The sequence below is a fragment of the Aspergillus wentii genome, assembly GCF_001890725.1.
Source record: "Aspergillus wentii DTO 134E9 unplaced genomic scaffold ASPWEscaffold_3, whole genome shotgun sequence".
In the NCBI taxonomy this organism is placed as follows: domain Eukaryota; kingdom Fungi; phylum Ascomycota; class Eurotiomycetes; order Eurotiales; family Aspergillaceae; genus Aspergillus; species Aspergillus wentii.
Genome location: NW_024467834.1, coordinates 1,358,799 through 1,380,961, shown reverse-complemented (window position 1 = coordinate 1,380,961; position 22,163 = coordinate 1,358,799). Strand labels below are relative to the sequence as shown.

General features: G+C 42.7%; 7 protein-coding genes across 7 annotated transcripts; 3 read left to right on the top strand and 4 right to left on the bottom strand.

The window, feature by feature from the left end:
• Positions 1 to 112: 112 nt before the first annotated feature.
• On the top strand, positions 113 to 3,853 carry ASPWEDRAFT_38426 (putative kinesin family protein (KipA)). Its single transcript, XM_040834877.1, has 3 exons — positions 113 to 287; positions 578 to 1,378; positions 1,441 to 3,853. Exons 2-3 carry the CDS (start codon positions 607 to 609, stop codon positions 3,540 to 3,542), a joined length of 2,874 nt encoding a protein of 957 aa, XP_040690465.1. The 5' UTR covers positions 113 to 287; positions 578 to 606; the 3' UTR covers positions 3,543 to 3,853.
• A 429-nt stretch (positions 3,854 to 4,282) lies between these two features.
• On the bottom strand, positions 4,283 to 5,383 carry ASPWEDRAFT_109193 (diacylglycerol acyltransferase type 2A; the record flags this gene model as incomplete). Its single annotated transcript, XM_040828065.1, has 1 exon — positions 4,283 to 5,383. The coding sequence occupies one exon, from the start codon at positions 5,381 to 5,383 to the stop codon at positions 4,283 to 4,285; it is 1,101 nt and encodes a 366-aa protein (XP_040690464.1).
• Positions 5,384 to 5,918: 535 nt separating this feature from the next.
• On the bottom strand, positions 5,919 to 7,463 carry pxr1 (telomerase inhibitor/ribosome biogenesis protein PXR1). Its single transcript, XM_040834876.1, has 3 exons — positions 7,422 to 7,463; positions 6,494 to 7,310; positions 5,919 to 6,442 (listed from the first exon to the last, which is right to left on the bottom strand). Exons 1-3 carry the CDS (start codon positions 7,442 to 7,444, stop codon positions 6,401 to 6,403), a joined length of 882 nt encoding a protein of 293 aa, XP_040690463.1. The 5' UTR covers positions 7,445 to 7,463; the 3' UTR covers positions 5,919 to 6,400.
• A 2,549-nt stretch (positions 7,464 to 10,012) lies between these two features.
• ASPWEDRAFT_427181 (uncharacterized protein) lies at positions 10,013 to 10,395 on the top strand. The gene is made up of 2 exons (XM_040835851.1): positions 10,013 to 10,178; positions 10,236 to 10,395. The coding sequence occupies exons 1-2, from the start codon at positions 10,049 to 10,051 to the stop codon at positions 10,274 to 10,276; spliced, it is 171 nt and encodes a 56-aa protein (XP_040690462.1). The 5' UTR covers positions 10,013 to 10,048; the 3' UTR covers positions 10,277 to 10,395.
• A 2,087-nt stretch (positions 10,396 to 12,482) lies between these two features.
• On the top strand, positions 12,483 to 16,078 carry ASPWEDRAFT_108325 (SacI domain and endonuclease/exonuclease/phosphatase family protein; the record flags this gene model as incomplete). Its single annotated transcript, XM_040827976.1, has 7 exons — positions 12,483 to 12,804; positions 12,855 to 13,059; positions 13,110 to 14,739; positions 14,799 to 15,098; positions 15,147 to 15,256; positions 15,308 to 15,652; positions 15,718 to 16,078. The coding sequence occupies 7 exons, from the start codon at positions 12,483 to 12,485 to the stop codon at positions 16,076 to 16,078; spliced, it is 3,273 nt and encodes a 1,090-aa protein (XP_040690461.1).
• A 1,285-nt stretch (positions 16,079 to 17,363) lies between these two features.
• Positions 17,364 to 19,370, bottom strand: ASPWEDRAFT_170297 (uncharacterized protein; the record flags this gene model as incomplete). The annotated part of the gene is made up of 3 exons (XM_040830595.1): positions 17,364 to 17,771; positions 17,823 to 19,299; positions 19,366 to 19,370. 3 exons carry the CDS (start codon positions 19,368 to 19,370, stop codon positions 17,364 to 17,366), a joined length of 1,890 nt encoding a protein of 629 aa, XP_040690460.1.
• Positions 19,371 to 20,995: 1,625 nt separating this feature from the next.
• Positions 20,996 to 22,140, bottom strand: ASPWEDRAFT_26236 (uncharacterized protein; the record flags this gene model as incomplete). Its single annotated transcript, XM_040832824.1, has 4 exons — positions 20,996 to 21,232; positions 21,287 to 21,439; positions 21,495 to 21,701; positions 21,778 to 22,140. 4 exons carry the CDS (start codon positions 22,138 to 22,140, stop codon positions 20,996 to 20,998), a joined length of 960 nt encoding a protein of 319 aa, XP_040690459.1.
• Positions 22,141 to 22,163: the final 23 nt, after the last annotated feature.

Here is a 22,163-nt window from a genome sequence, read left to right as displayed (position 1 = left end):
CTTTTTCTTTTTCTTTTTCTTTTTCTTTTTCTTTTTCTTTTTCTTTTTCTTTTTCTTTTTCTTTTTCTTTTTCTTTTTCTTTTTCTTTTTCTTTTCTTTTCTTTTCTTTTCTTTTCTTTTTACTTTTTATCTTTTGATATATTTTGGTCAGCGGCTACTCTGCGGTGGCGATTATTCTCTGGCGCACGACATCCATTTACATATAATCAGTCGCCCCAAGAAGTGCAGTGGTGCGGGTCCTTTGTCGCAATTGCGGCATCGAGGGGAAAAAAAAGTCGCTGTGATCTGTAAGTTTTCTCGGACTGTGTCGTGTACTTGTTCGCTTCGTTTCCTTCGCTCTTTCTCTTCAACCTGACATCGAGAGCAAATCCTTCTTGTAGGGATATATCAAGTGTGATAATTACTCTCCTGCCTTCGACGACGTGCTTGTTGTGTCAGTACAACATGCTGCGGCTTAATGTCCAGGCGATGTCTATAATCATATCAAGCCTCTGACTGTCTTTGTGTTTTACCAAGCCATGGTTGCGCAGCAGGGTTCATTGACTGTCACTAACTCGCCCATTTTTGCCCATACTAGGACGCAACCGACGAACGTTTATGATCTCAATGTCGACGTTACCACAGCCATCACGGCCTAGCACAAATCCGCCGGCTGGATCCTTACCTCCACTACCGGCTCCAAAATCCAGAAAAAGCTTGCCCGTCTCTTCCGATGTATCGAGGGCTTCATCTCCGTCTCAAACAACAAAGCTCCGCACGACTTCTAGCCCTAGGCCAGCGCTCACCAAATCCCCGCTATCTAATTCAGCTTCCAATATCAGTACATTCAGATCAACCTCGAGTGGCCGAGTTCCTAGTAGTCCTGACAAATCACTACGCAGGACAATAAGCATTGCAGCTTTCCCACAGCCACCAAAAGCAGGGAGCCGCCCTTCTACTGCATCTTCGATATCAGGGATTCAAAACGTTACCTCATCCGGTAGTATCAAGCTAAGAAAGGGTTCAAGATTAAGCTCTGGAACTACCAGCAGTTACCGCAGTTCCAAAACTCCCTCTTTGTTAAATGGTAGTGGTGATGGGAAATCTATTCTTAACGCCGAGGGTCGAGATCCGGACGCCTCGCCTTCTCAGAGCAGAAGCTCCTCTGCTCAGGGATCGTATTCCACCAGTGCAACTACGTTCGAAGACCCAGAGGACGGAACAGGTACCCCTAAGGCCGGAACCAAAACAAAGGAGACAAAAGGTAATGTTATTGTCAGTGTACGGGTCCGTCCCGATGTAAGCTCGGATGCCTCAAAGTCGAACGGGGAATGGATGGTCGATGGGCGCAGAAGCTTGATCGCATATAGGGGAAAGGAGGGGGGTGATTATTACTATGGTAAGAAAGCCTGTTCAGTGAAAATTTCAATGGTTATATGACTGATTTGTTGTTGTTTATAGATAATGTCTTCACAACTCATGAACACAATGCCAAAGTCTATGATTCTGCCGCGAAACGCCTCGTGAGGAGAGTGATGGAAGGTTACCATGGTACGGTATTTGCCTATGGCATGACAGGAACGGGAAAGACTTTTTCCATGCAAGGAACCGCGACTTCACCAGGAGTGATACCACTAGCAATAACGGATATTTTTTCTTTTATCAGAGAGACCCCGCATCGGGAGTTCTTGCTCCGTGTCAGCTACCTGGAAATTTACAACGAGAAGATCCACGATCTGCTTTCAGCACCTGTTGCTAATGGCGGGTCAGCACCTCAACAGCAGGAGGAAATCAAATTGCGGGAAGACAGCAAACGAGGTGTATATGCAACACCTCTGAAAGAAGAGATCGTGCAGAGCCCAACCCAGCTTCTTCGTGTAATCGCTAGAGGTGATCATGCAAGGAGGACTGGCAGTACACAATTCAACGCTCGCAGTTCTCGGAGTCACGCAGTCGTTCAAATCGTTGTGGAAAGCAGGGAAAGAGCACCTGCAAGCGTTTCTTCCCAGGATAAACGCACAGCTATCGTTCCAGGTGGAGTGAGAGTGTCGACCCTCAGCCTGATAGATCTGGCTGGCTCGGAACGTGCTGCTGATGACAAGGAGCGACGTACTGAGGGAGCTCACATTAACAAAAGCTTGCTGACACTTGGTACCATTATCTCGAAGCTGTCAGACAGTAAGGACAAAAATGGTAACCAGACTGATCGAGAGGGTAAACATTTACCATATCGAGACAGCAAACTCACCAGGCTACTACAACCGGCTTTATCAGGAAATTCTCTCGTCAGCATTCTCTGTACAATTCAATTAGGTGTCAGCGGAAGCTCGGCACCAATCAACTCACACTCCGGAGAAACACTCAACACTTTAAAATTCGCAGCCCGGGCTAAGAATAGCATTGTCAGTCATGCTAAAAGGGCAGAAGAAGCACTTGGGAGCGGTGGTGGTGATGCAGGCAGTCGGGTGCTTCTAGAACGCTACCGAGTGGAAATACAGGCCCTTCGCAGCCAACTTGACAGCCAGACAAAGGCTCAAGCCGAGAAAGAGCTGAAGCTGGAAGAGCAGCAGCTCGAGAAGGAGGCGCAGACGCGTCACGAGGAACAAATGCTGGAAATGCAACTTGCTCGAACAGCTCTCAAGGAACGAATAGAGCATCTCAATCGTCTTATTTTAAGCTCAAAATCCACTGGTGTCAACAGTCAAGGGAGCTTAATCGCCCTTGGGCGGCTTTCAAGGATGTCGGCCAACGAATCTGGAACACGGTCGCTACGTTCTTCAGCTAGCCAATCAACGCTAGGCGCGTATGGTCATTCTTCAATACGACCTATGTCCTTTGTCTCTATAAACAGTAATGACCCCTCGGTTAATTTACATTTCTCCAATGGATCATTTGGGAATGAAGAGGACGAGGATATCATGGGCGAATTTGCGGATGGCAAAGCGAGCGTTCAAAGACAAATTGCAGCGCTACAAGCTGATCTTGGCGACAAGAACCGGTACATCTCAACCTTGGAGAGACGTCTGCTGCAAGCAAGGCGATCGAGTCACTCAAGAATGTCTATTGGCATCAAGTCCGGGAATATCGCTGCTGATAACCCGGACACGGCGGCTATAGTCCGTGAGAAGGACATGGAGATTAATGAGCTTCGTTCACAGCTGGATGATAAGGATCGTATGTTAGCTGCGCTTCGCTCTGCGGCTAGACATCGAGACCTAGCCCAAGTGACTGCCGATACATATTCACCAGAGTCAAGGGACAAGCTTGATCAACAGGTCAACGCAACACAACGCAGTTCCTTGGCTAATGATGCCGGTCTAGGATCAGCATCATTACAAAACGATAATGAGAAAGAGAAGAAAAGGAAAAGCATGGATGAAGTATCGCGAATGCTTGATGAAATGATTCAGGATCGTGTTGAATGTGGCCATTTGGTTAAAGGCTCTCGTGGAAGTGTTCGTGTTAGTGAAAGTCAGCAAGAGTCTGCAACAGTCACAGGTGTTCCTGGTCTAAATCCAGCCCCTACAGTTCCAAATGAGGCAAAAGAGAATCCATCTGGATAATGCAAATATGTTGCTATTCTGATGTAAGGACATTTCTGAACAGGTGACGCGAACACAATTTACTGTTGATAATACCCATTTCTTGTTTTCTCTTGAAGTTTCTGATACCCATGTTGTCTTTTATCCTTGTTCATGTGACTTACATGGTTTTTGGCAATGTCGAGTAATTAGGTAGTCTGCTATAAATTTTGAATTATCCGATTTATTCCCGCCACCATACCAGTATACCATGTTTTCTGTTCTAAATAACATACAACCTTCATAAGTGGAATGGCTTTTGTTTATGATTGGTCTATAATAATAATTAATCGCCCACTCTATATAGGTCCACATTGACAAACACTCAAATCTGACCATGTAAGTATAGGTATCACCGTCTACACGAGTTTCCCATTACCATTAAATCAAGCCCTATGGCATTTGAATTAGACGGTTATTATATATGCTCAAAAAATCAAGGCATATTATTTAGATCACACAAATATGATTCACATGATGAAAGAGAATATACCTCTGCACACCTACTCAGAGTATATCAGAATTTTGTCTAATGCATTCCATGCATTCATTGTCATACACCCGAATAGCCGGGAATAGCCCTAGTGTAATTATTCGACTAACAGCACCACCAACGCCTTGTATTTCAACATCCTTATATATGGTAGTCAATCAATATGTGTAATATCGTATCAAGCTCTGCTATTGACCTGCATGGAAGCTTTTGTACATAGCGTCACAAATCATGCGACAATCTCAATATCTGCTGCCCTATCTTTCGCAAAAACGTCTTTCCATTGTTCCCACAGTCGCTGCAGTTCTTGCACATATCGATCATGAAGTTCATTAATGTAGCCATCGTCAATTTCCTCCCTGTTCTGTTGTTGAATTACTTGGATGGGATTCCCGACGACAATATTTAGCGGCCGGCGGTAAGGCATCAAGCCAACATCGTAATTAAAAACACCACGTGCATGGAAAAGTGGGATAGTGAATCCCATGGTATGCTTGACGAGCATCTGAAGTTTGTGTATGAGAGGGTGTTGATCTGAGCGCACTTGCTCATAGAGATCGTTTTCTCCAAATGCGAGCACTGGTACAAGATCAGCACCAGTTCGGATTGCCAACTTTATAAATCCTTTGCGCCGTTTCAGTACAAGACGCATTGAATGTGGCAATGCATCAAGAGATTCGCGCGCGCCGCCAATGACAATTGTGATGGCCCGCCCCATACCCTCGCCATCAGTGCCGCCTTTAGTAAGTATATTTTCACAAGACTCGCGAGAAACACTCGCAAGCCCCATGGCAAGAGCATACTCCCTATAGAATGGTATTCGGAAATTCGAATCAAGAGTAAGGAGGGTGTTGGTTATGCCCGGGAAGAGCTTAGAAAATCCGAGCGCCTCTGTCGCAAACGATGCAAATGCGCCGTGAGAAATGATCCCATGTGGATGATAACCAAAGATATACTTCCGTGTTGGGATGAGATGTTCTGAACGATGCAGTCGAGCCGGGAAATACGAGGCATAGAGTGACCAGGCGCGAAGAGAACGGAGGAAATTACTCCTGCCACGGAGTGTACCAGAAGTAGCTGCCGTGGAAAAAAGAGATATGTAAACGAGATAAGGCAGTAAGAAGGGCCAGAACAACGGTATAGCACATGTAAAAAAAAAGCAAGTCAGGAATATAGCAATGGTCAGAGTATGGCATAAAACGGCAAAAGTCTGTAGGCGTCGCTCGATGCCAATGTTCAGTGGTGCCCAGTGAATACTGAAGGTGATTGTCAGTGAGGCCAAAACTGAGGCAAATAGTGTAATTATTTTGTTACCTGGCTCTCTTTCCATCCTTTCCCTGGCTTAAAGGCCTTGGAACCTCAGCTGAGGCAACAAGCGTACGGTTGTGCAGTGAAGTCTTTCCATATTTATTGCGCGTCTCAGAAGTGGTATTCTCTGAACCAGAAGGAATATCACTTACAGCTGAAGACGGCAACGGCAACTGTTTTGAGCCACGGTGCTGGACCTTGTTTGTTACTGAACCCCCAGCTTTATCGATAGGTTTCTGGCACCCCACGGCTTCATCATGCTTTGCAGTAACATCTTTCGTGACTGACTCCTTCGAAGCTAAAAGTGTGGAATCTATGGATGAAGACATGTTAGGCTTCAATGCATGTGTGGCAGGTCAGGAGAAAGTTGTGAGAAATGTGTTGCTCTAATCGTGGAACATATATGTATATATATATAATTTTTTTTTTTTTTAAAAAAAAAAAAAAAAAAAGGCTCAATGTGAACAGATTATTACTGGATGGTGTATGGACAGCCCAAATATAGAATTCAATTTCTCTCAGGTAGGTGAAGTGGAGGGAACCTAATTGACAGGGTGATGACGTTATCAGATTTTGAGGCAGCTACCTGAACTGCATGGGTGTACTAGTGTAACATTGAAGTGAGTACCTAACTGTAACACTGTAATTTGATACACATGGATGGGTACTAATTGGTATCTTTCACTGATGAGCAGGTACTTAGATAAGGTACTTAGGTATCTAAAGTACTAAACATGTCTCCTAAATTTTTAAGGACCTAGCTAGAGTACAGACCAAGGATTTGCCTACGGTATAGAACGATAAGCAATCTAGTTCTGCCCTTTTAAATAGCTAGTCCAATCTTTAGATTTTTCCAATTTACATTTGACGTCCATGGAAATCTCTAGCAAAAGCGAAGGATAGTAAAGAAGACAAGAAGTTTGCAATGTCATTAGTTTGTTTCTTTTCTCTTGACCCAAACGCCATCTATTCCTTAGGCACGATAACAAAACAATGACACTTGGCTGGGATATAATCAAACAGCCAAGTTGACCATATGCTAGAAACACTGGCCTGAAAAGACTGACTTGACCATGAAAATCTGCGCTTATTAGCACCCAACCAGCCGGCAATATATGGACATAAACATTACCTCGTTGAGAGACTTGTCATCTAAAAGGGCTTTTTTCTTTTGTGCGATATGTCGACCTCTGAACATATGCCTTCCCATTGGGCGGCGTTCTTTCGATACTGCCGAAGCCTTGGACGATGATGCGCTGCCGGGCGTTTCAACAGACTTTGAATCATCACCCTGCTGAATTTCAGAGTCAGGATTCCCGCGCTCCTCGATATGCTTTCTTTTCTTGGCCTTTTTATCTTGTTTTCCTTCGGGCTCTGATGACTCATTCGAGCGCTTATTACGCGAAGTCTTTTTCTTGGACGACTTATTTGCGGTATCGTCCTGGGTATCACTGGTTTTTTTGTGCCCTTTCTCATTTGACCCATTATCGGATTTGGCAAAGGTTTGGCTACCTTCTTGGGGTACCTTGGGAGAAAGGGCATCGATCTTTTCTTGAACCAAAAGGCCACCGCTTATAAACCTAACCTCTTGCCATTTGGTCGCAGCATAACGAGCCAACTTGACATCATCACGCTTCCGTTGTTCTTCTTCCAAGACAGTATCTGATTTTCCGTTAAGCCGACCTAACAGTCCTTTGAACGCATCAAGACCAGTGGGTTCGCCTAACGGATCGCGTTTGGGCCGAGCTCCTAAACCAAGGGTATCATCTTTCAGAACAACTTTGATATGTGATGCACTAGCGGCGGTAAACATATCAGCGTGCGCAGCATTTCGTGCGCCTAAAAAGTTTCCTGGTTTCCATCCTTGGGAGCTGAGAATTTTGTGTCCAAAACCACTTGTTGACCGGGACCAATTTGTGTTGTTTGGATCATGAGAAATCTTGGTCCTCCTACACAAGATGTTAACAGAAATTAACAGTGTGAGATAAAGTGAAATCCATTATGCTTTTAATAATTCAAAGACCGCGGGGGAGGGGGGTTAAGAAAGATAATCAACGCACTTCCGAGGCGCCGCCAGGCCCATTTGCGGCAGTAAAAATTAATTAATTTCAATTCAAACCCCTGGTGCACAAGGGAAAAGAAGAGGTAAAGAGAGAAATTATAGGTGTGATTAGATAATAGATGACTGGTAGGCTGGTTAAAAAGCAATCATTGCACTGGAAGATTATTTTACTTCTCACTGAGTGATCTGAAAAGAAATCTCCATGTGGAGTAACCGACTAGTTACTTTGTACCCATTACCTCCTCTGTTACCGCCTCAGTTGCTTCACGTGACGTACAGATGATTATAGGCCTGATCACCCTATTTTGATTAAAAATTTTTTTTAATAATAGCTCTATGGAATTTCTTTCTTTAATATTAAAACCTCACCCCTTATAAAATAACAGTGATTAGGTTAATAAACTGATTCTTCTTAGGTACAAGTATAAATGTATGACTATGATATCATATATAATCAGACTTAGTATAACTGATATACCTAGGTACTATGTATTCTAGGTATATTAGATGTTCTGTAGGTGACTAGAGTAATTCAGGGTGTATTACTTGATAGTTGGTACCTAGATATATACATCCATACATTAGATACTAGGTAGGTACTAACTAGTACCCCTGGGGTAGTTAACTAACGTAATCCACGGCCGAGCGGCGAATACGACCGAAGTGCGAATTTTCCCCGCTCCCCAAGTCAACATTCTTCAACGCGTCTTTTTTTCATTATTCTTATATAAAATACCTTTATCTAAGGAAGCTTGCATGTAAATGGCTATTACTGCCTAGAAAGAGAAAAAAGTCAAGTTAAAATTAAAAGCTGCCTAGATATTTAGTGTCTCTAAATCCTCCCTTCATAAGCAGCTTACTAGAATCAAACTATGTATAGAAACATGTGCAAATAGTCATAAACTGACAGCTAATGAGGAGGAAACTCTTATTAAGTGGCTACTAGATTTAGATAAGTAAGGCTTTTTAATTTGGCCAGAATTTCTGTATGGAATGGCACAGATTTTACTTTGTAAATGTATATAAGATCTAACTGCCACTCTTAGAGTTAACTGGGCCTATTCCTTTACTAAATGTTGCCCTGAACTATGTACATGCTATAATAGGAGGATTACATACCAGTATGTAAAGCAGGAGGATCCAGAGGTTTTAAAACTATGGTTTAAGACTGTATAAAAAGCTATTAAGGAACATGGCATACATGAGGATAATATCTGGAATTTTAATAAGACTGGCTTTATAATGGGACTCTGTATAACTTCTAAGGTTATTACTATAGTAGAGCGCAGTAAAAGACCTTATATAGTTATCTAGGGAAACTGTAAATAGGTTATAATTATTAAGTATATAAGCTCTAAAGGGATTCCTATACTGCTAGTGGTTATCTTAAAAGGAAAAGAACACTAGGCTCCTTAGTACTAAGAGCCTAATCTCCCTTAAGATTAGAGGCTTACTAATAGCCTAAATGGCTGGATAATAGATGAGATAGGCCTTTAGTGGTTAAAGCATGTGTTTAACCCTTTTTTAAAACTATATTTAACTGGTGTGAAGTGGTTACTTATTCTTAATGGCTATTTAAGCCACTAAACTGCTAAATTTAATAATTTCTATAAGGAGAATATAATTATCTGTCTTTATATACCTCTATATACTTCTCATCTTCTTCAGCCACTTAATATTAGGGTTTTTAGACTGCTTAAACACGCATACAGAAAACTAGTTAAGGGGATAATGATAGCTGGAAATAATTATATTAATAAAGAGGATTTTCTATATCTATATCCTCCTACACATGAAGTAGTATTTATTTAAAGGAATATATATAATGGCTTTACAGGAGCTGGTCTTAAACCACTTAATTAAGACTGGGTTCTTAAGAAAATCACCTTTTAACTTCATATGCTAACACCACCATTACTTATTAAAGGCTTAATATCATCTGCTTTTTAAATACCTCAGAATCCTTGCCAGATTGACTGTAAGGTTTAAAGCTTATAGAAAAGTCTTTAAAAGAAAAGAACACTTTTAAGCAGTCCAGTCTCTTATCTTTAATACCTTGAAAAGGCTATGTAGATGGTAATGAATATAAACCTCCTTCTTTAATAAGAAATTAATATTCTATAGGCTGAAAATGAGTGGAAAATAAAGAAGAAGGTAAGGAAATGTGCTTTTCTAGGGAATAACCTCTTTATTTCTGTATAGGAAGGTCATGATTATGTTCAGTAGCTTAATATACAGCTTAATGAGCAGGTTGATGAGCCTACTCCTGTGCCTTATTAACGCGCTCTACCATGCTGCAGTGGCTGCTGGACTGTTGGACATACAATATGAAATTGCCCTAGTAAATAGCTATATTTTCATGTGCTAGGTAATATAATAATAATGGCGTTGGCAGTTAAAAAGCTTCATTTTGTAGGTGCCAAGCAAAAAATTCGCACTTCAGTCGTATTCGCCGCTCGGCCGTGGATTACGTTATTGCTGCATATACTGACTCAGCAGATGCTCCGCATAACGTAATCCACGGCCGAGCCGCGAATACGACTGAGCCGCGAATTTTCGCCGCTCCCACTAAATATTCCAAACAACCACCTTCAACGCGTCAGTTTTTTCATATTTTCATATAAAATGCCTTTATCTAAGGAAGCTTATATTCAAATGGCCATTTCTGCATGGAAAGAGAAAAAAGTTAAATCAAAATTAAAAGCTGCTGAGATATTTGGCATACCTGAATCTATACTTTGTGATTGGCTTACTGGCATTAAACCATGATCTGAAACACATACTAATGGCTATAAATTGACTGCTTTTAAAGAAGAAACTCTTATCCAGCTACTGCTAGATATAGATAGATAAGGATTTTTAATTAGACTAGAATTCCTATGTAGAATGGCATAGCTTTTACTCTATAAGCATACACAGGACCCTTCTGTAGTTATTAGGATTAACTAGTTATATTCCTTTATTAAATGCTGTCCTGAAGTATATATAAGATATAATTAGAGGATTACATACTAGCATGTAAAGCAGGAGGATCTAGAGGTCTTAAAATAGTAGTTTTAAACTATATATACAGCTATTTAAGAGCATGGTATATATTAAGATAATATCTAGAACTTTAATAAAACTGGCTTTACTATAGGACTCTATATAATATCTAAGGTTATTACTGCAGTAGAGTGCAGTAAGAGACCTTATAGAGTTATCTAGGGTAATTATAAATAGGTTATAATTATTAAATATATAGCTTTAAAAGGGATTTCTATACCACTAGTGGTTATCTTAAAGGGGAAAGAACACTAGGCTCTATAGTATTAAGAGCCTAACCTACCTCTAGATTAGAGGCTTACTAATAGTTTAAATAGCTGGACAATAGATAAGATAGGCCTGAGGTAGTTAAAAGAGGTATATGAACCCTTTTTAAGACTATACTTAACTAGCGTGAAGCGGTTACTTATTCTTAATGGCTATTTAAGCCACTAAACTACTGAATTTAATAATTTTTATAAGAGAAATGTAATTATTTATCTTTATATACCTCTATATACATCTCACCTTCTTTAACCCCTTAATGTTAGTGTTTTTAGGCCACTTAAATATATATATAGAAAGCTTATTAAGGGGATGATGATAGCTGGAAATAACTATATTAATAAAGAGGATTTCCTATACCTATATCCTCCAGCCTATATAGCAGTCTTTACTAAGAAGAATATATATAATGGCTTCATAGGAGCTGGTCTTAAACCACTAAATAAAGACTAGGTTCTTAAGAAAATCACCTTCTAACTTCATATGCCAACACCACCTCTTATTAAAGTTGATGGGTTAATCTCTTCTACTTTTTAAATACCTTAGAATCCTCACTAAATTGATTATAAAGTTCAAAGCCTATAGAGAAGTCTTTAAAAGAAAAGAACCCTTTCTAGCAGTCTAGTATTATATATCTAACACCTTAAAAAGGCTGCATCTATGGTAATAAATATAAATCTTCTTCTCTAATAGGAGATAAAGGTTCTATAGGCTAAAAATAAGTGGAAAATAAAGAAAAAAGTAAGGAAACATACTTCTCTAGGGGATAACCTCTTTATCTCTATACAGGAAGGTCATGAGCGTGTCTAGTAGCTTAATGAGCAGGTTGTTGAGCAGGTTATTAGAAATACACCTATGCCTCACCAATGCGCTCCACCATGCTGCAGTGGCTGCTGGAATGTTGGATATATAATATAAAACTGCCCCAGTAAATAGCTTCATATTCATATAATATTTAATTTAATTTAATGGTGTTGGTGGTTGAAAAGCTTCAAGAATACCTTTGGAGCGGCGAAAATTCGCGGCTCGGTCGTATTTGCGGCTCAGCCGTGGATTACGTTAGTTAAATACAATTTAGTGACTAAGCATAAAATAAACTAACAAACTACGGAGCTACCTACCTAGTGGGTTAGCAGGTATTTATACCTAGACAGTACCTCAACCTACAAACCTAATAGCAACCACAGTATGGACTACATCATGGAGACATATTGATCTCAACTGTTGCATCCGAAATCAACAAAAAAAGCAGTCATATTTGATTTCTAAATAGCTGTGTAATCTACATAAGTATGTGACAACCTGGTTTCACATTTAATTCTCCGGTTCCCCACCCCCTTTTGCAATCATTTCCTCATCTCTTCGCGTTTGATTTTTAAGGCGAAATCTCAGAGCCAGCTGTTTGTGGGCGGGCCATCCTTTTATTTATTTATTTATCTATTTTTTTTTTTAACACGTTTAAGTTGAAGTGCTTGTGGAATATTTGGAGAGTGAATTGATAACGAGTGGACACAGCATCAAGACCATCCAAAACTGACGTTAGCTGCCATTCAATAAGAAGCTGTCGTCTTCAACCTTTCCAACCATAGATGCTGTTGGATGAATCAAAGCTCGTTGGGGGAAGATTCTGATAATAATATCACATGCTCGAAATATAGAGGGAAAGTGTCGATGGCCCTCGAGTTCTTTTGATAGGATCTGACACGGATCATCAAACATGATTAATCCGTACATTCGATACACCTGAGCCATGTCTAGCTTGCGAATCCTTTGTCGAGATCTCCCTCATCGTACAATTGCCTTGGTCACCACTGAATACGCCTTAATCTTCCAGCACGGCTCAATAGATGCAGTGGCCAGCAATCAAAATGGAACACCGCGTTGTCTAGTTGAATTTTCTAATATATCATCTATAGACTGGAGAGACTACAGATTCCTGGGGGAAGGATATGGTACCCTGGGTCTGATCACTTTGGACGAAGATGTCTTTCTGTGCGTTGTCACTGGCTCCTCGAAGGCCGCTACCGTTAGGCCCGGAGAGACAGTTTCAAGAATTGACAACGTGGACTTCTGTATGTCCCGTATTTACCTCATCACAACCAAACCAATCTAACGCGAACAGTCTGCCTTACCCATTCAGAATTCGAATATGGAATGGATTATGGACCCGGAAGTCAACCTACGGCCGAGGAACTTAGCCGTGCCCCTGACCTTGAAGGCAGAGAACTGGTTACTGACCACCCATTCATAGCCTTAAAGAAGCTTCTAGGTGATGGTAGCTTCTATTATAGCCTTGATTTCAATCTAACTGATCGGCTGCAAGACCGGTGAGCTGATCCAAATGGCTTACTGTTACGCTTGGCTAACAATTTGTCAGCTCTGACAAGTCTACAACTTTCGACATTGAAACCCTTGATGAGGATATGCTATGGAACTCATATATGATTAATCCTCTTCTCCTTTTTCGGGGACATCTGCCGCCTCTGGACAGGGTTAATCTTGACTCATCTCAAATATTGACTTGTGTCATACGAGGATTTGCTAGCACCCTGAGAATTCCTGCCTCCGTTCCTCTCCTACCTCAAGTGGAAAGCAATCTGCCTTCTACGTTTACTATAATTTCGCGGCAATCATCTCGGCGTGCGGGCACGAGGTTCAATTCACGGGGCATTGACGATGACGGTAACGTGGCCAACTTTGTAGAGACAGAACTCATTCTTTGGATTCCCACGGGTATCACTTTTTCTTATGTTCAAGTCCGTGGTTCAGTACCTATCTTCTGGGAACAAACCGCAGGTTTTCTTCCTGGGCAGCAAAAGATTGAGGTGACGCGGTCCACTGAGGCAACACAACATGCTTTCAACAGACACTTCGAATTCCTTGAGTTGGAATACGGCGCAGTACACGTGGTTAACCTCCTAAGTGAATTTAAGCCCGGGGAAGTCGAGCTTTCGACGAAGTTGCGTGAGCACATAAAAAAGAATAGAGTTAAACGAAGGGATTCCGACACTTCAGACCATACGCTTTTGCGAATGACGGAATTTGATTTTCATGCAGAGACCCGAGGTCCACTTGGATATGGTGCGAGCAGCCAGATAAAATATGATATCACACATTCTTCACACGGTTTCGGATACTTCTTGTCTGAAGATTTCATCGGTGCGACATCGTCGTACGAAAAACAGAATGTGCCCAAAAGCTCATCTGTTATTCTGCAACAAGAAGGCGTATTCCGAACAAATTGTCTGGATTGCCTCGACAGGACGAATTTAGTACAAACCATGATTAGCTCGATGGCTCTTGAGTCATTTTTGTTTCAACAGGGAGGAACGCTTCATTCTGATGTCCAAGCCAGGCACTCAACGTTATGGGCCGACAACGGTGATGCTTTATCGAAAATTTATGCTGGTACTGGTGCCCTCAAGAGTTCCTTCACGCGGCATGGGAAAATGTCACTTGCAGGTGCACTCGCGGATGCACGTAAAACTGCTACACGGCTTTATGTCAACAACTTTTCTGACAAGGCCCGCCAAAAGACCATCGACCTTCTTCTAGGAAGATTGACGGATCAGATGCCGGTGCATCTCCATGATCCAGTTAATGATGTGGTTTCCGAAGAGCTGGGGCGGCGAGCTTCAGAGTATTCCTTTTCCAAGTCAATAAAGATATGGGCTGGAACTTTCAATGTCAACGGGCGCAGCAAAGGCCCAGATGTCGATCTCACGCCATGGTTCTTCCCAGAAATCGAGGAGCAAAACAGGGATCCGGAAATCTTTGCTGTGGGATTTCAAGAAATCGTTGAACTAAGCCCACAGCAAATAATGTCCACAGATCCTACCACACGCAAAGTATGGGAGAACGCTGTCAGGAACTGTTTGAATGACCGTTCAAGATCGAAAGGTGCAGGGAAATATGTACTCTTACGGAGCGGTCAGCTTGTTGGGGCAGCTCTCATGATATATGTGAAGGAAGATGCGTTAAAGCAGATCAAAAATGTTGAAGGGAGTGTTAAAAAGGCAAGTTTGGACCCAAACTCTTATTGGTCACCGCTGCTTACATTTTACAGACGGGTCTTTCAGGGATCGGTGGTAACAAAGGGGGTTGCGCAATTCGCTTCGAGTACTCTAACACCCGTATTTGCTTCATTACTGCACATCTTGCAGCCGGGTTTGCAAACTACGATGAGAGGAACAATGACTATGAAACTATAGATTGCGGTCTAAGGTTTCAGAAAAATAGGTCAATCGAAGACCATGATACCATCATATGGCTCGGTGATTTCAACTATCGAATCGGTCTAGGCAATCAGATAGTCAGGGACCTTATACTACAAGGGGACTATCAAAGGCTTTATGACAACGACCAGGTATTGCAGCCGCGTTCAAGATGTCTACCGCTACTGACCACAGTTAAGTTAAACCTGCAGATGATAACTGGCAGAGCCTTTCAATTTTATTCGGAAGGACGGATTTTATTCCCTCCAACATACAAATATGATATTGGTAGTGATGAATACGATACCTCGTAAGATTCCTGAATTTGTTTGAATAGATGAGGAGCATTAATCATTTACAGGGAGAAAGCGCGTATTCCTGCGTGGTGTGATAGGGTGCTTTGGAAAGGCACAAACACCCGCCAGACTCATTATGACACTGCAGATTTACGCCTCTCAGATCATCGTCCAGTTTGGGCTACTTTCGATTGCATGATCAATATTATTGATGAGAGTCTCAAAAGTAAAATCAGGCGCATGATTTATGAAGATAGGCAATGTGATGTTCGCGATATGCCTGCGAATAAGGCAAATCTTATAGATACTGAGGACGGAGAGGTCATGTCGCATGGGTCCATTGCACCTGGCCTTCCTCCAGCTAGCTCAGATCATCATAGATGGTGGTTGGAGAATGGTATCAATCCCCTGTACATGCGCATTTAATCTTCGCAAGAATTTTTTTCAACTAACGACTAGAAGGAGCATCTTCAAGATCAGAGCTGAGTCCTCCCGCATATGGGTCTATTGTCAATGTTTATCGCAACCCTAACCCCTTCTCTCAAGGTGACGAATATAATTGGGTTTTTGTGCCAGACTATATTGGCAGACAGATGAATTCAAATACTGCTAAGGATGTCATTTCACCCAAGTTCCCAGTGTCTCCCGGTATCGAAATACAGGATGCATCACCAATGCATTCGGGCAATCGAGACCCAGCCCCTTCCAAAGAAAACTCTGGTGATGATAGTATTCCATCATCTGCTAAGAGAAACAACGATGCGAAAACGCCGCCGGAAATACCCCGAAAGCCAGTCTTTCTAAGCTCTAAGGTAACATTAAACACAAGCTTCTGATTATGGAAACCTCGGCTATGCGTATTAACCTGGAACAGGTCATTGAGGGGGACTTTTTGACGCTTAATGAAACATCTAGAATACCTCTCTTGGGAAAGAAGAATCATGGCAATGCATCGAAGACATTGCCGCCCTATGATGCTTCCTCCGGAAACTCTCCTGCCCAGTCTGGAACGAACGTTGAAGATCTCCTTGACGATTGCACTGGGGGGGCGATTAGCTGGGAACCCCTTATTCCTCATTAGATGGATAATTACGACATCTCATTCTTGTCTGCTCTTTGCTTGGGCCTAGATAGAATATGAATATCCTATTCCTTCCGCCTTTGGATATCATTAGAACATTAATCAATGACATCCGATTTCTGAAGTGCCTGGTGACCAGTGGTTAGTGTTGGTTGGACCTACAGTATACACTGCGTACTATTATTGAAAGAAGTATTAAGGACAGTAACACATGTTTGCGTAATAACTAATAATAGAAATTCTATGGGTATACTAGCAAGCCAAATTTCTCTACATCTGATAAACAACAAAAGAAAACAGTTTCCTAGTGCCTGAGATCCGGATCATAACTTTTCAAAGCCAGACAAAACAGCAGCAGCAAAATAAGACATAAAGAGAAGACCCTCTTAACTCCTGTTTACTGGAATACACTGGTGGGAAACAACCCCGGAGTAACAGCTGAAGCAATGAAAGGATAGGAAAATAAAAGGAAAAGGAAGATGAGGTAAGGAAATGAACACCAACCATTCATTTCCAGAGGCATGAGAAACCAATCCCGGTGGCACCGAGAGGAAAAGTCATGCCTCTCCAAAGCAAACTGTGATAGAGCAAACCTAGAAATATTTGCTTGTTCCAAATGGCTGTGAAAATGAGGAGCACTGTAGGAAGTTTCTCTTTTTGCTTCCTCCTCCCATCTCACATACATTAGCTTTGCATCTTTCGCCTGTCCTCATCCACGAGGCACCCTTGTGTTAGAGGGGACAGGGGGCATGTAAGTAGGAATTGAAATACCCTGCAAGTTTTAACCCTAATGCGCAACTTGGAAGTATCAGCTAGGATTTAACAACCCAACTCCATCACATAGCACGGCAAGAAATTTGCTTGGTGCAGGAGTGCTTCAGGCTTTTTTCCCGCTTTTAAAGTCTTGTTCAACCTCAAAGCTCTACTACCCACCATCCACATTGCGAATGACCCAGGGTCAGGGCCTTTCGGGCGCGGCTTTTTGGGGCCTATTGAAAAAATGGAAAGTTAACAGAAGATGCCGTAATGCGAGTCCATTTTCATGAATCTTTGACACAAACAACTTGGGCTGGAATGGTAATCTTAAGAATATACATACCTGCTGAATCGGGCTTCCTTTTGGGCTCTTCGCTTGTAACGCCTTCTCCTTCAGGTGCTGGGGAGGCCTCGGAGGGTTCAGCAGCTCCAGGAGTTTCGGAAGTGCCTGCTACTTCCGGGGCAGCCGGTGCTTCTGGAGAAGGGGTGGGTGGTGGTTCTGGGGTTTTGGGCTTTTCGGGTATAGGCCACATGTGCATGGTTATGGTCCAATCGGGTTCAATGACGGTTTCCCAGACTTGTGGAAGTATTATATCACCATTGGGACCTATTAGATCGTAGTGTCCCTCGGCAACGTGAGGCCCAATTACCTCTATGTGAAGGAAAGCTTGACGAATCAGTTCTTCCATACCCTTGGTCGGAGTTAGATGCGTTTCCAATAGCCAAGATATACGGGGTCTTACCTGCCAAGTGCAGCACAAATCGAATGGAAAGCTGAATTTCCTCCCAACGGCATCTTTGAATTTTATCGGCTTTTTCTTTTCCGGAGGAGGCGGGTTGGCTGCCGCCGCCGTTGCTGCTGCGACAGCTTCAGCCGTCGCTGCGTTTGCTGCTTCTGTCGCTGCCGCTGCTGCCTCTGCTGCCGCCGCATTTGCTGCTTCGGTGGCTGCTGCTGCCGCCTCTGCCGCCGCCGCCGCCGCCGCTTCTTCTGCCTCTTGCTTTGCTTTTGCTGCTTCTTCGGCGGCTTTTTGTTCCGCCTCTGCTCTAGCAAGAGCAGCGGCCTCTTCAGCTATTTGTTTCTCATGCGCAGCACGTTCTTCTCTGGCAGCCTGTTCAGCGGCTTCCTGTTGGATCTCTGCTTGGCGTGCAGCTTCCCGGGCCTCCCGAGCCTCCCGTTCACTCCTTTCTTCCATAATCAACTTTTCCAGTCTTGCAATAGCCTCATCTTTGGCCGTGTCTGTCGGGGGGGGCGCTGGGGATGGACTTGATTCAACCTGACTAGGAGGGGATGGTGGACGCGGGTAGGAACCAAAGTAGGACGGAGGAATCATGCCAGGGATCATAGGATAGGAATCTCTGAAAGGGTAATATCCAGCTGGGCTGTATGGCACCAGGTCTTGACTACTCAGGGGGGGACCACCATAAGGTGATGGTCCATGGGGAGAGACACTATGCTGCATTTGCTGTTGAGGCTGGCTGTGTCCTTCACCTCGACCATGGGAAGAGGAATGTGAATAGTGTACATTATGATTTGGTATATTCGCTGGATGATGATCATGGACAAAAAACGGGGGCATGGAAGCGCCATGAGGATGCTGGAATTGAGAACCATATGAATAAAGAGAGTGTCCATATGGTGTCGGTTGACCCAGTTGAGTGTGATGGCCGAATCTTATAAGCTGATCGGATGGAGGATGAGAGCCATTCGGGTGTCCAAGCGCCCCATGTTGAACCGAAGAGTGAGGGTAGACATGAGATGGCCCTGAGGAGGAGCTGTTAGCATAACCTGAGGCATGGGCCACAGGTGGCCAGAACCTCCTGTCGTGAGGTGCGCGGCCATAAAGCCCCGAATATTCCTCTGCGGAATCCACACTTTCTGGTGAGTCTGGCGACGGGTGACGGCGTGGGCGACGGGAGAATGACTCCCGCTCCGGTATAATATGACGCCTCGATGAATAACGACGGCCCGAAGTCGAACGCGAGCCGTGGATCGGGTAACGGCTACGGTGTGAAGTTCTTGGCCGAGACGCCGAGTCAGATGGCTTCAGTTCGTCCGGATACGGCAAATGTGCCCACTCATCATAGGGATCTTGATAATCATGACTTCCCGAATCAGAGGGTGCTGAAACTTGTACTCCAGTTCCAGAAGAAGAGTCTTCCTCATCGGTCAAAGAAGAGTTATCCGAATCCGGATCAGTAGGATCAATCGTAATACTGAACCTGTTCAATAGACCTCAGTCAAACCAACCCATGGCGAATGGAAATGGAATGCATTATTAGACGTACGTCATAGGGAGTTTCGGTGCTGATGTTTTTTTTTTTTTTTTTTTTTTTTTGAGTGCTGGTCCAGGGCTCCGCGAAAGAAAAGAAAGGAAATAAAATAGAGTGGGGTTCTAGACAGAAAGACCTGTAGAGTATATGTATTCGTTATATTTGGCTTCCAACAACGTACCCCAAGATGTCAGAGAATTAGAGGAACGGAGGCTTGAAATCTGTTGGGTGTTTCGTTTACTGTGTATGGTTTTTCCCTCTTCTAGAAACAGCACTACCAAGACAGATGAAACAAAATGTCATCAATATCGCAAGCCTTGGGTGATTCTAGAAAATAAAGATGTCCATAGTTTCGGGATTTTCGCTGACAGTGCTAGGCAGGTCGGTATGCGATCGATCAAGTGCAATTGCAGAAGAATGCATTCCACATGGGATAAGCAATGTGAGTCACCACTGCATGAAAAGTACCTCACTATGAAGTTATTCGTGGGGGGGTTAAAGAGAGGAGATTAAAAAATTAATAATAAATAAATAATTTAAAAGAAATAATGAGATAGATATTGAGAGGACCAAGTGAATTGGGTTGTTGACAGCCTAATCAAATTATTCGTTGGGCGTGATATGGCGGAGTTGGGCATGGATACCGAGGGCTAATCTGATTGAGCTGGCAACCCACAATTTTTAAAGTCTGCTGCCCAAGTGCCCAATTAACAATACCGATCCATGCCGCTGTCAAAAGCCAAAATGTTATTGAAGAAATCGGCAGGTACCAACATATTGTAGGTGGTACCATGGACTATATCCACCTATTTCATACATGAACAATGAACATGATACAGTTTTGCACATTTACACGGTACAAAAACCCCAGGAAAACCACATGGCGCGTGAGCGATTGGTGTGATTTTCCATTTTATATTGAATACTTTGTTGGAGTTGATTTTATCTTATCTTGTCTGTCTCCCTGTCTGTCTATGTAAGGTTTTCATCCCTCAACAATGTTTCCAATGAAACTGACATCATTCAATAATAATCATAAGCAGCATGAAAGCGCTTTGGCGAGTGTATTCAACTACCGCTTATCTCGTAGGTATCTAGAAGAATACCGTTGGTTATTGCCAAATCAATGGATCATCAAACAGGACCTACAAAGTTTCTTCTACTGTTCTTTTTATCTCCCAAATTCACCAAATTAGATATCTCATTAAGCCAATCAAGATACCACATTCCAATAGTTTGTACCTCTGTAAAATCAAAATGAGTTGCCCTGCAAGGGATCCAGGTTTAAGGTACAGAGGCAGGTACTATAGTCACTTCACCCATGATAAGATACCTATTAGGCACGTGGCTAGACTCAGGGCAATATTCACACATTCCATTCCACAATTATACATTCTATTTGATAGCTCGCCGGGGTCCGCCCCATAAATACGTCCATCCGGTGCAGCTCTTGAGGCGAACCCCTAACATTCGCCTTTATAGGAATCGGAACACGCCGCTAAATGATTGTAAGACACGAGCTTGAGGTTACAAAACAACTGCTTTAAACATAATGGGCTGAAAAGATTTGCTTTGCAGAATTGCACATGTATCCTTTACAATGATAGAAAGAACATGGCCTGTGTCAATGTTCGTTTGCTTGTTTTCAGTGTGATCCATGGAACTGGTTAAGAAGCTCTTTCGCTGCAATGAGCTCGCTCTGGCTGTACTCTCTTCCTTGATAATTCATTGGTTGTGCCTGAAGAATTCTGTGAAGTTTCTTCACGGCAACAGCATTCAGCTCCAGGATGGTACTTTTAAGGGGGGTATCCTCAGGTTGTGCAACCAAGTGATCTTGCGGTAGATACTTTGAATGTTGATCCTGGAGCAAAAGCGATGAAACCTAGAATAGATAAAATGTTTAGTACACAGCAACTTGGTTTTCAGGGTCACATACTAATGTCAAGCCGTATAATCCCCGCAAATAATTGTCACAAAGCTCGATGCTTCTACAGAAGAAACGCAATGACCTCGCTAGCAACTTGTGGGGTGCCTGAGTCTCCGGTGAAGAGGCACAAATGTATAACAATTCTCCTAGGCATGCATGGATCTGTATATGATGGTTAATTAAGATTTTAAATAATAATGTTATTGGTTAACAATACATTCCAAGCATTAGGTGTGATCAGAAGAACTTCCTCAAGACTGAATATTGCCTGGGAGTACATTCCTTGAGATTGGTATAAACTTGAAAGCTCACACCAAGCCTCTGCATCTGTTGGTGTGGTCTCTATGAGCTTGATCAAAGCAGTTATGGCATCTGTGGGTCGGGACATTGCACAGAGTAGAGCGACCCGGCGCTTGAGAACTGGCTATAAATGTAGTGTCAGATGTTTATCGTCTGCTGGAGAAGAATAAAGAAAAAAAAAAAATGATATAAATACAAACCAAGTTGACTGGATTTTCCAAAAGTTGATTGTCATATTCTCGTAAACATCTTTCCAGGGCTGAGGAATCCTCCGCGATGGCTTCTTTGTATAGTCCATGTAATCCCATAATTCTTTCATTTGAAGGGCCGAAGCGTTGGGTTAATCGATCAAGACATCGTTGCGCTGATTTATCATCTCCAGTTTGCAAAGAGGAAAAGAAAAGTTGCTCTGTTTTCCCATATTCTTCAGGATTCTCTGGGGCAGATGAAGGTAAAAAGAAAGAGCTTGTCTCAGGATGCCGATCAAGGATCATAGTTGCTTGTTGCGAGAAACGAAGCGTAGCAATCAAATCCGAGCTATGGATATCATGAGATCCATGCATAATATCAGTCATCATTCTAGATG

Excerpts from the sequence above, each read along its gene's own strand:
- ASPWEDRAFT_38426 (XM_040834877.1), top strand. The coding sequence starts at position 607 with ATGTCGACGTTACCACAGCCATCACGGCCTAGCACAAATCCGCCGGCT. Across the intron at positions 1,379-1,440 it reads GGGGGGTGATTATTACTATG|ATAATGTCTTCACAACTCAT; the intron begins GTAAGAAAGCCT and ends TGTTGTTTATAG.
- pxr1 (XM_040834876.1), bottom strand. The coding sequence starts at position 7,444 with ATGGGCCTGGCGGCGCCTCGGAA. Across the intron at positions 7,311-7,421 it reads GGCCTGGCGGCGCCTCGGAA|GAGGACCAAGATTTCTCATG; the intron begins GTGCGTTGATTA and ends CATCTTGTGTAG. Across the intron at positions 6,443-6,493 it reads ATGACAAGTCTCTCAACGAG|ATTTTCATGGTCAAGTCAGT; the intron begins GTAATGTTTATG and ends TAATAAGCGCAG.
- ASPWEDRAFT_427181 (XM_040835851.1), top strand. The coding sequence starts at position 10,049 with ATGCCTTTATCTAAGGAAGCTTATATTCAAATGGCCATTTCTGCATGG. Across the intron at positions 10,179-10,235 it reads ACTTTGTGATTGGCTTACTG|AAGAAACTCTTATCCAGCTA; the intron begins GCATTAAACCAT and ends CTGCTTTTAAAG.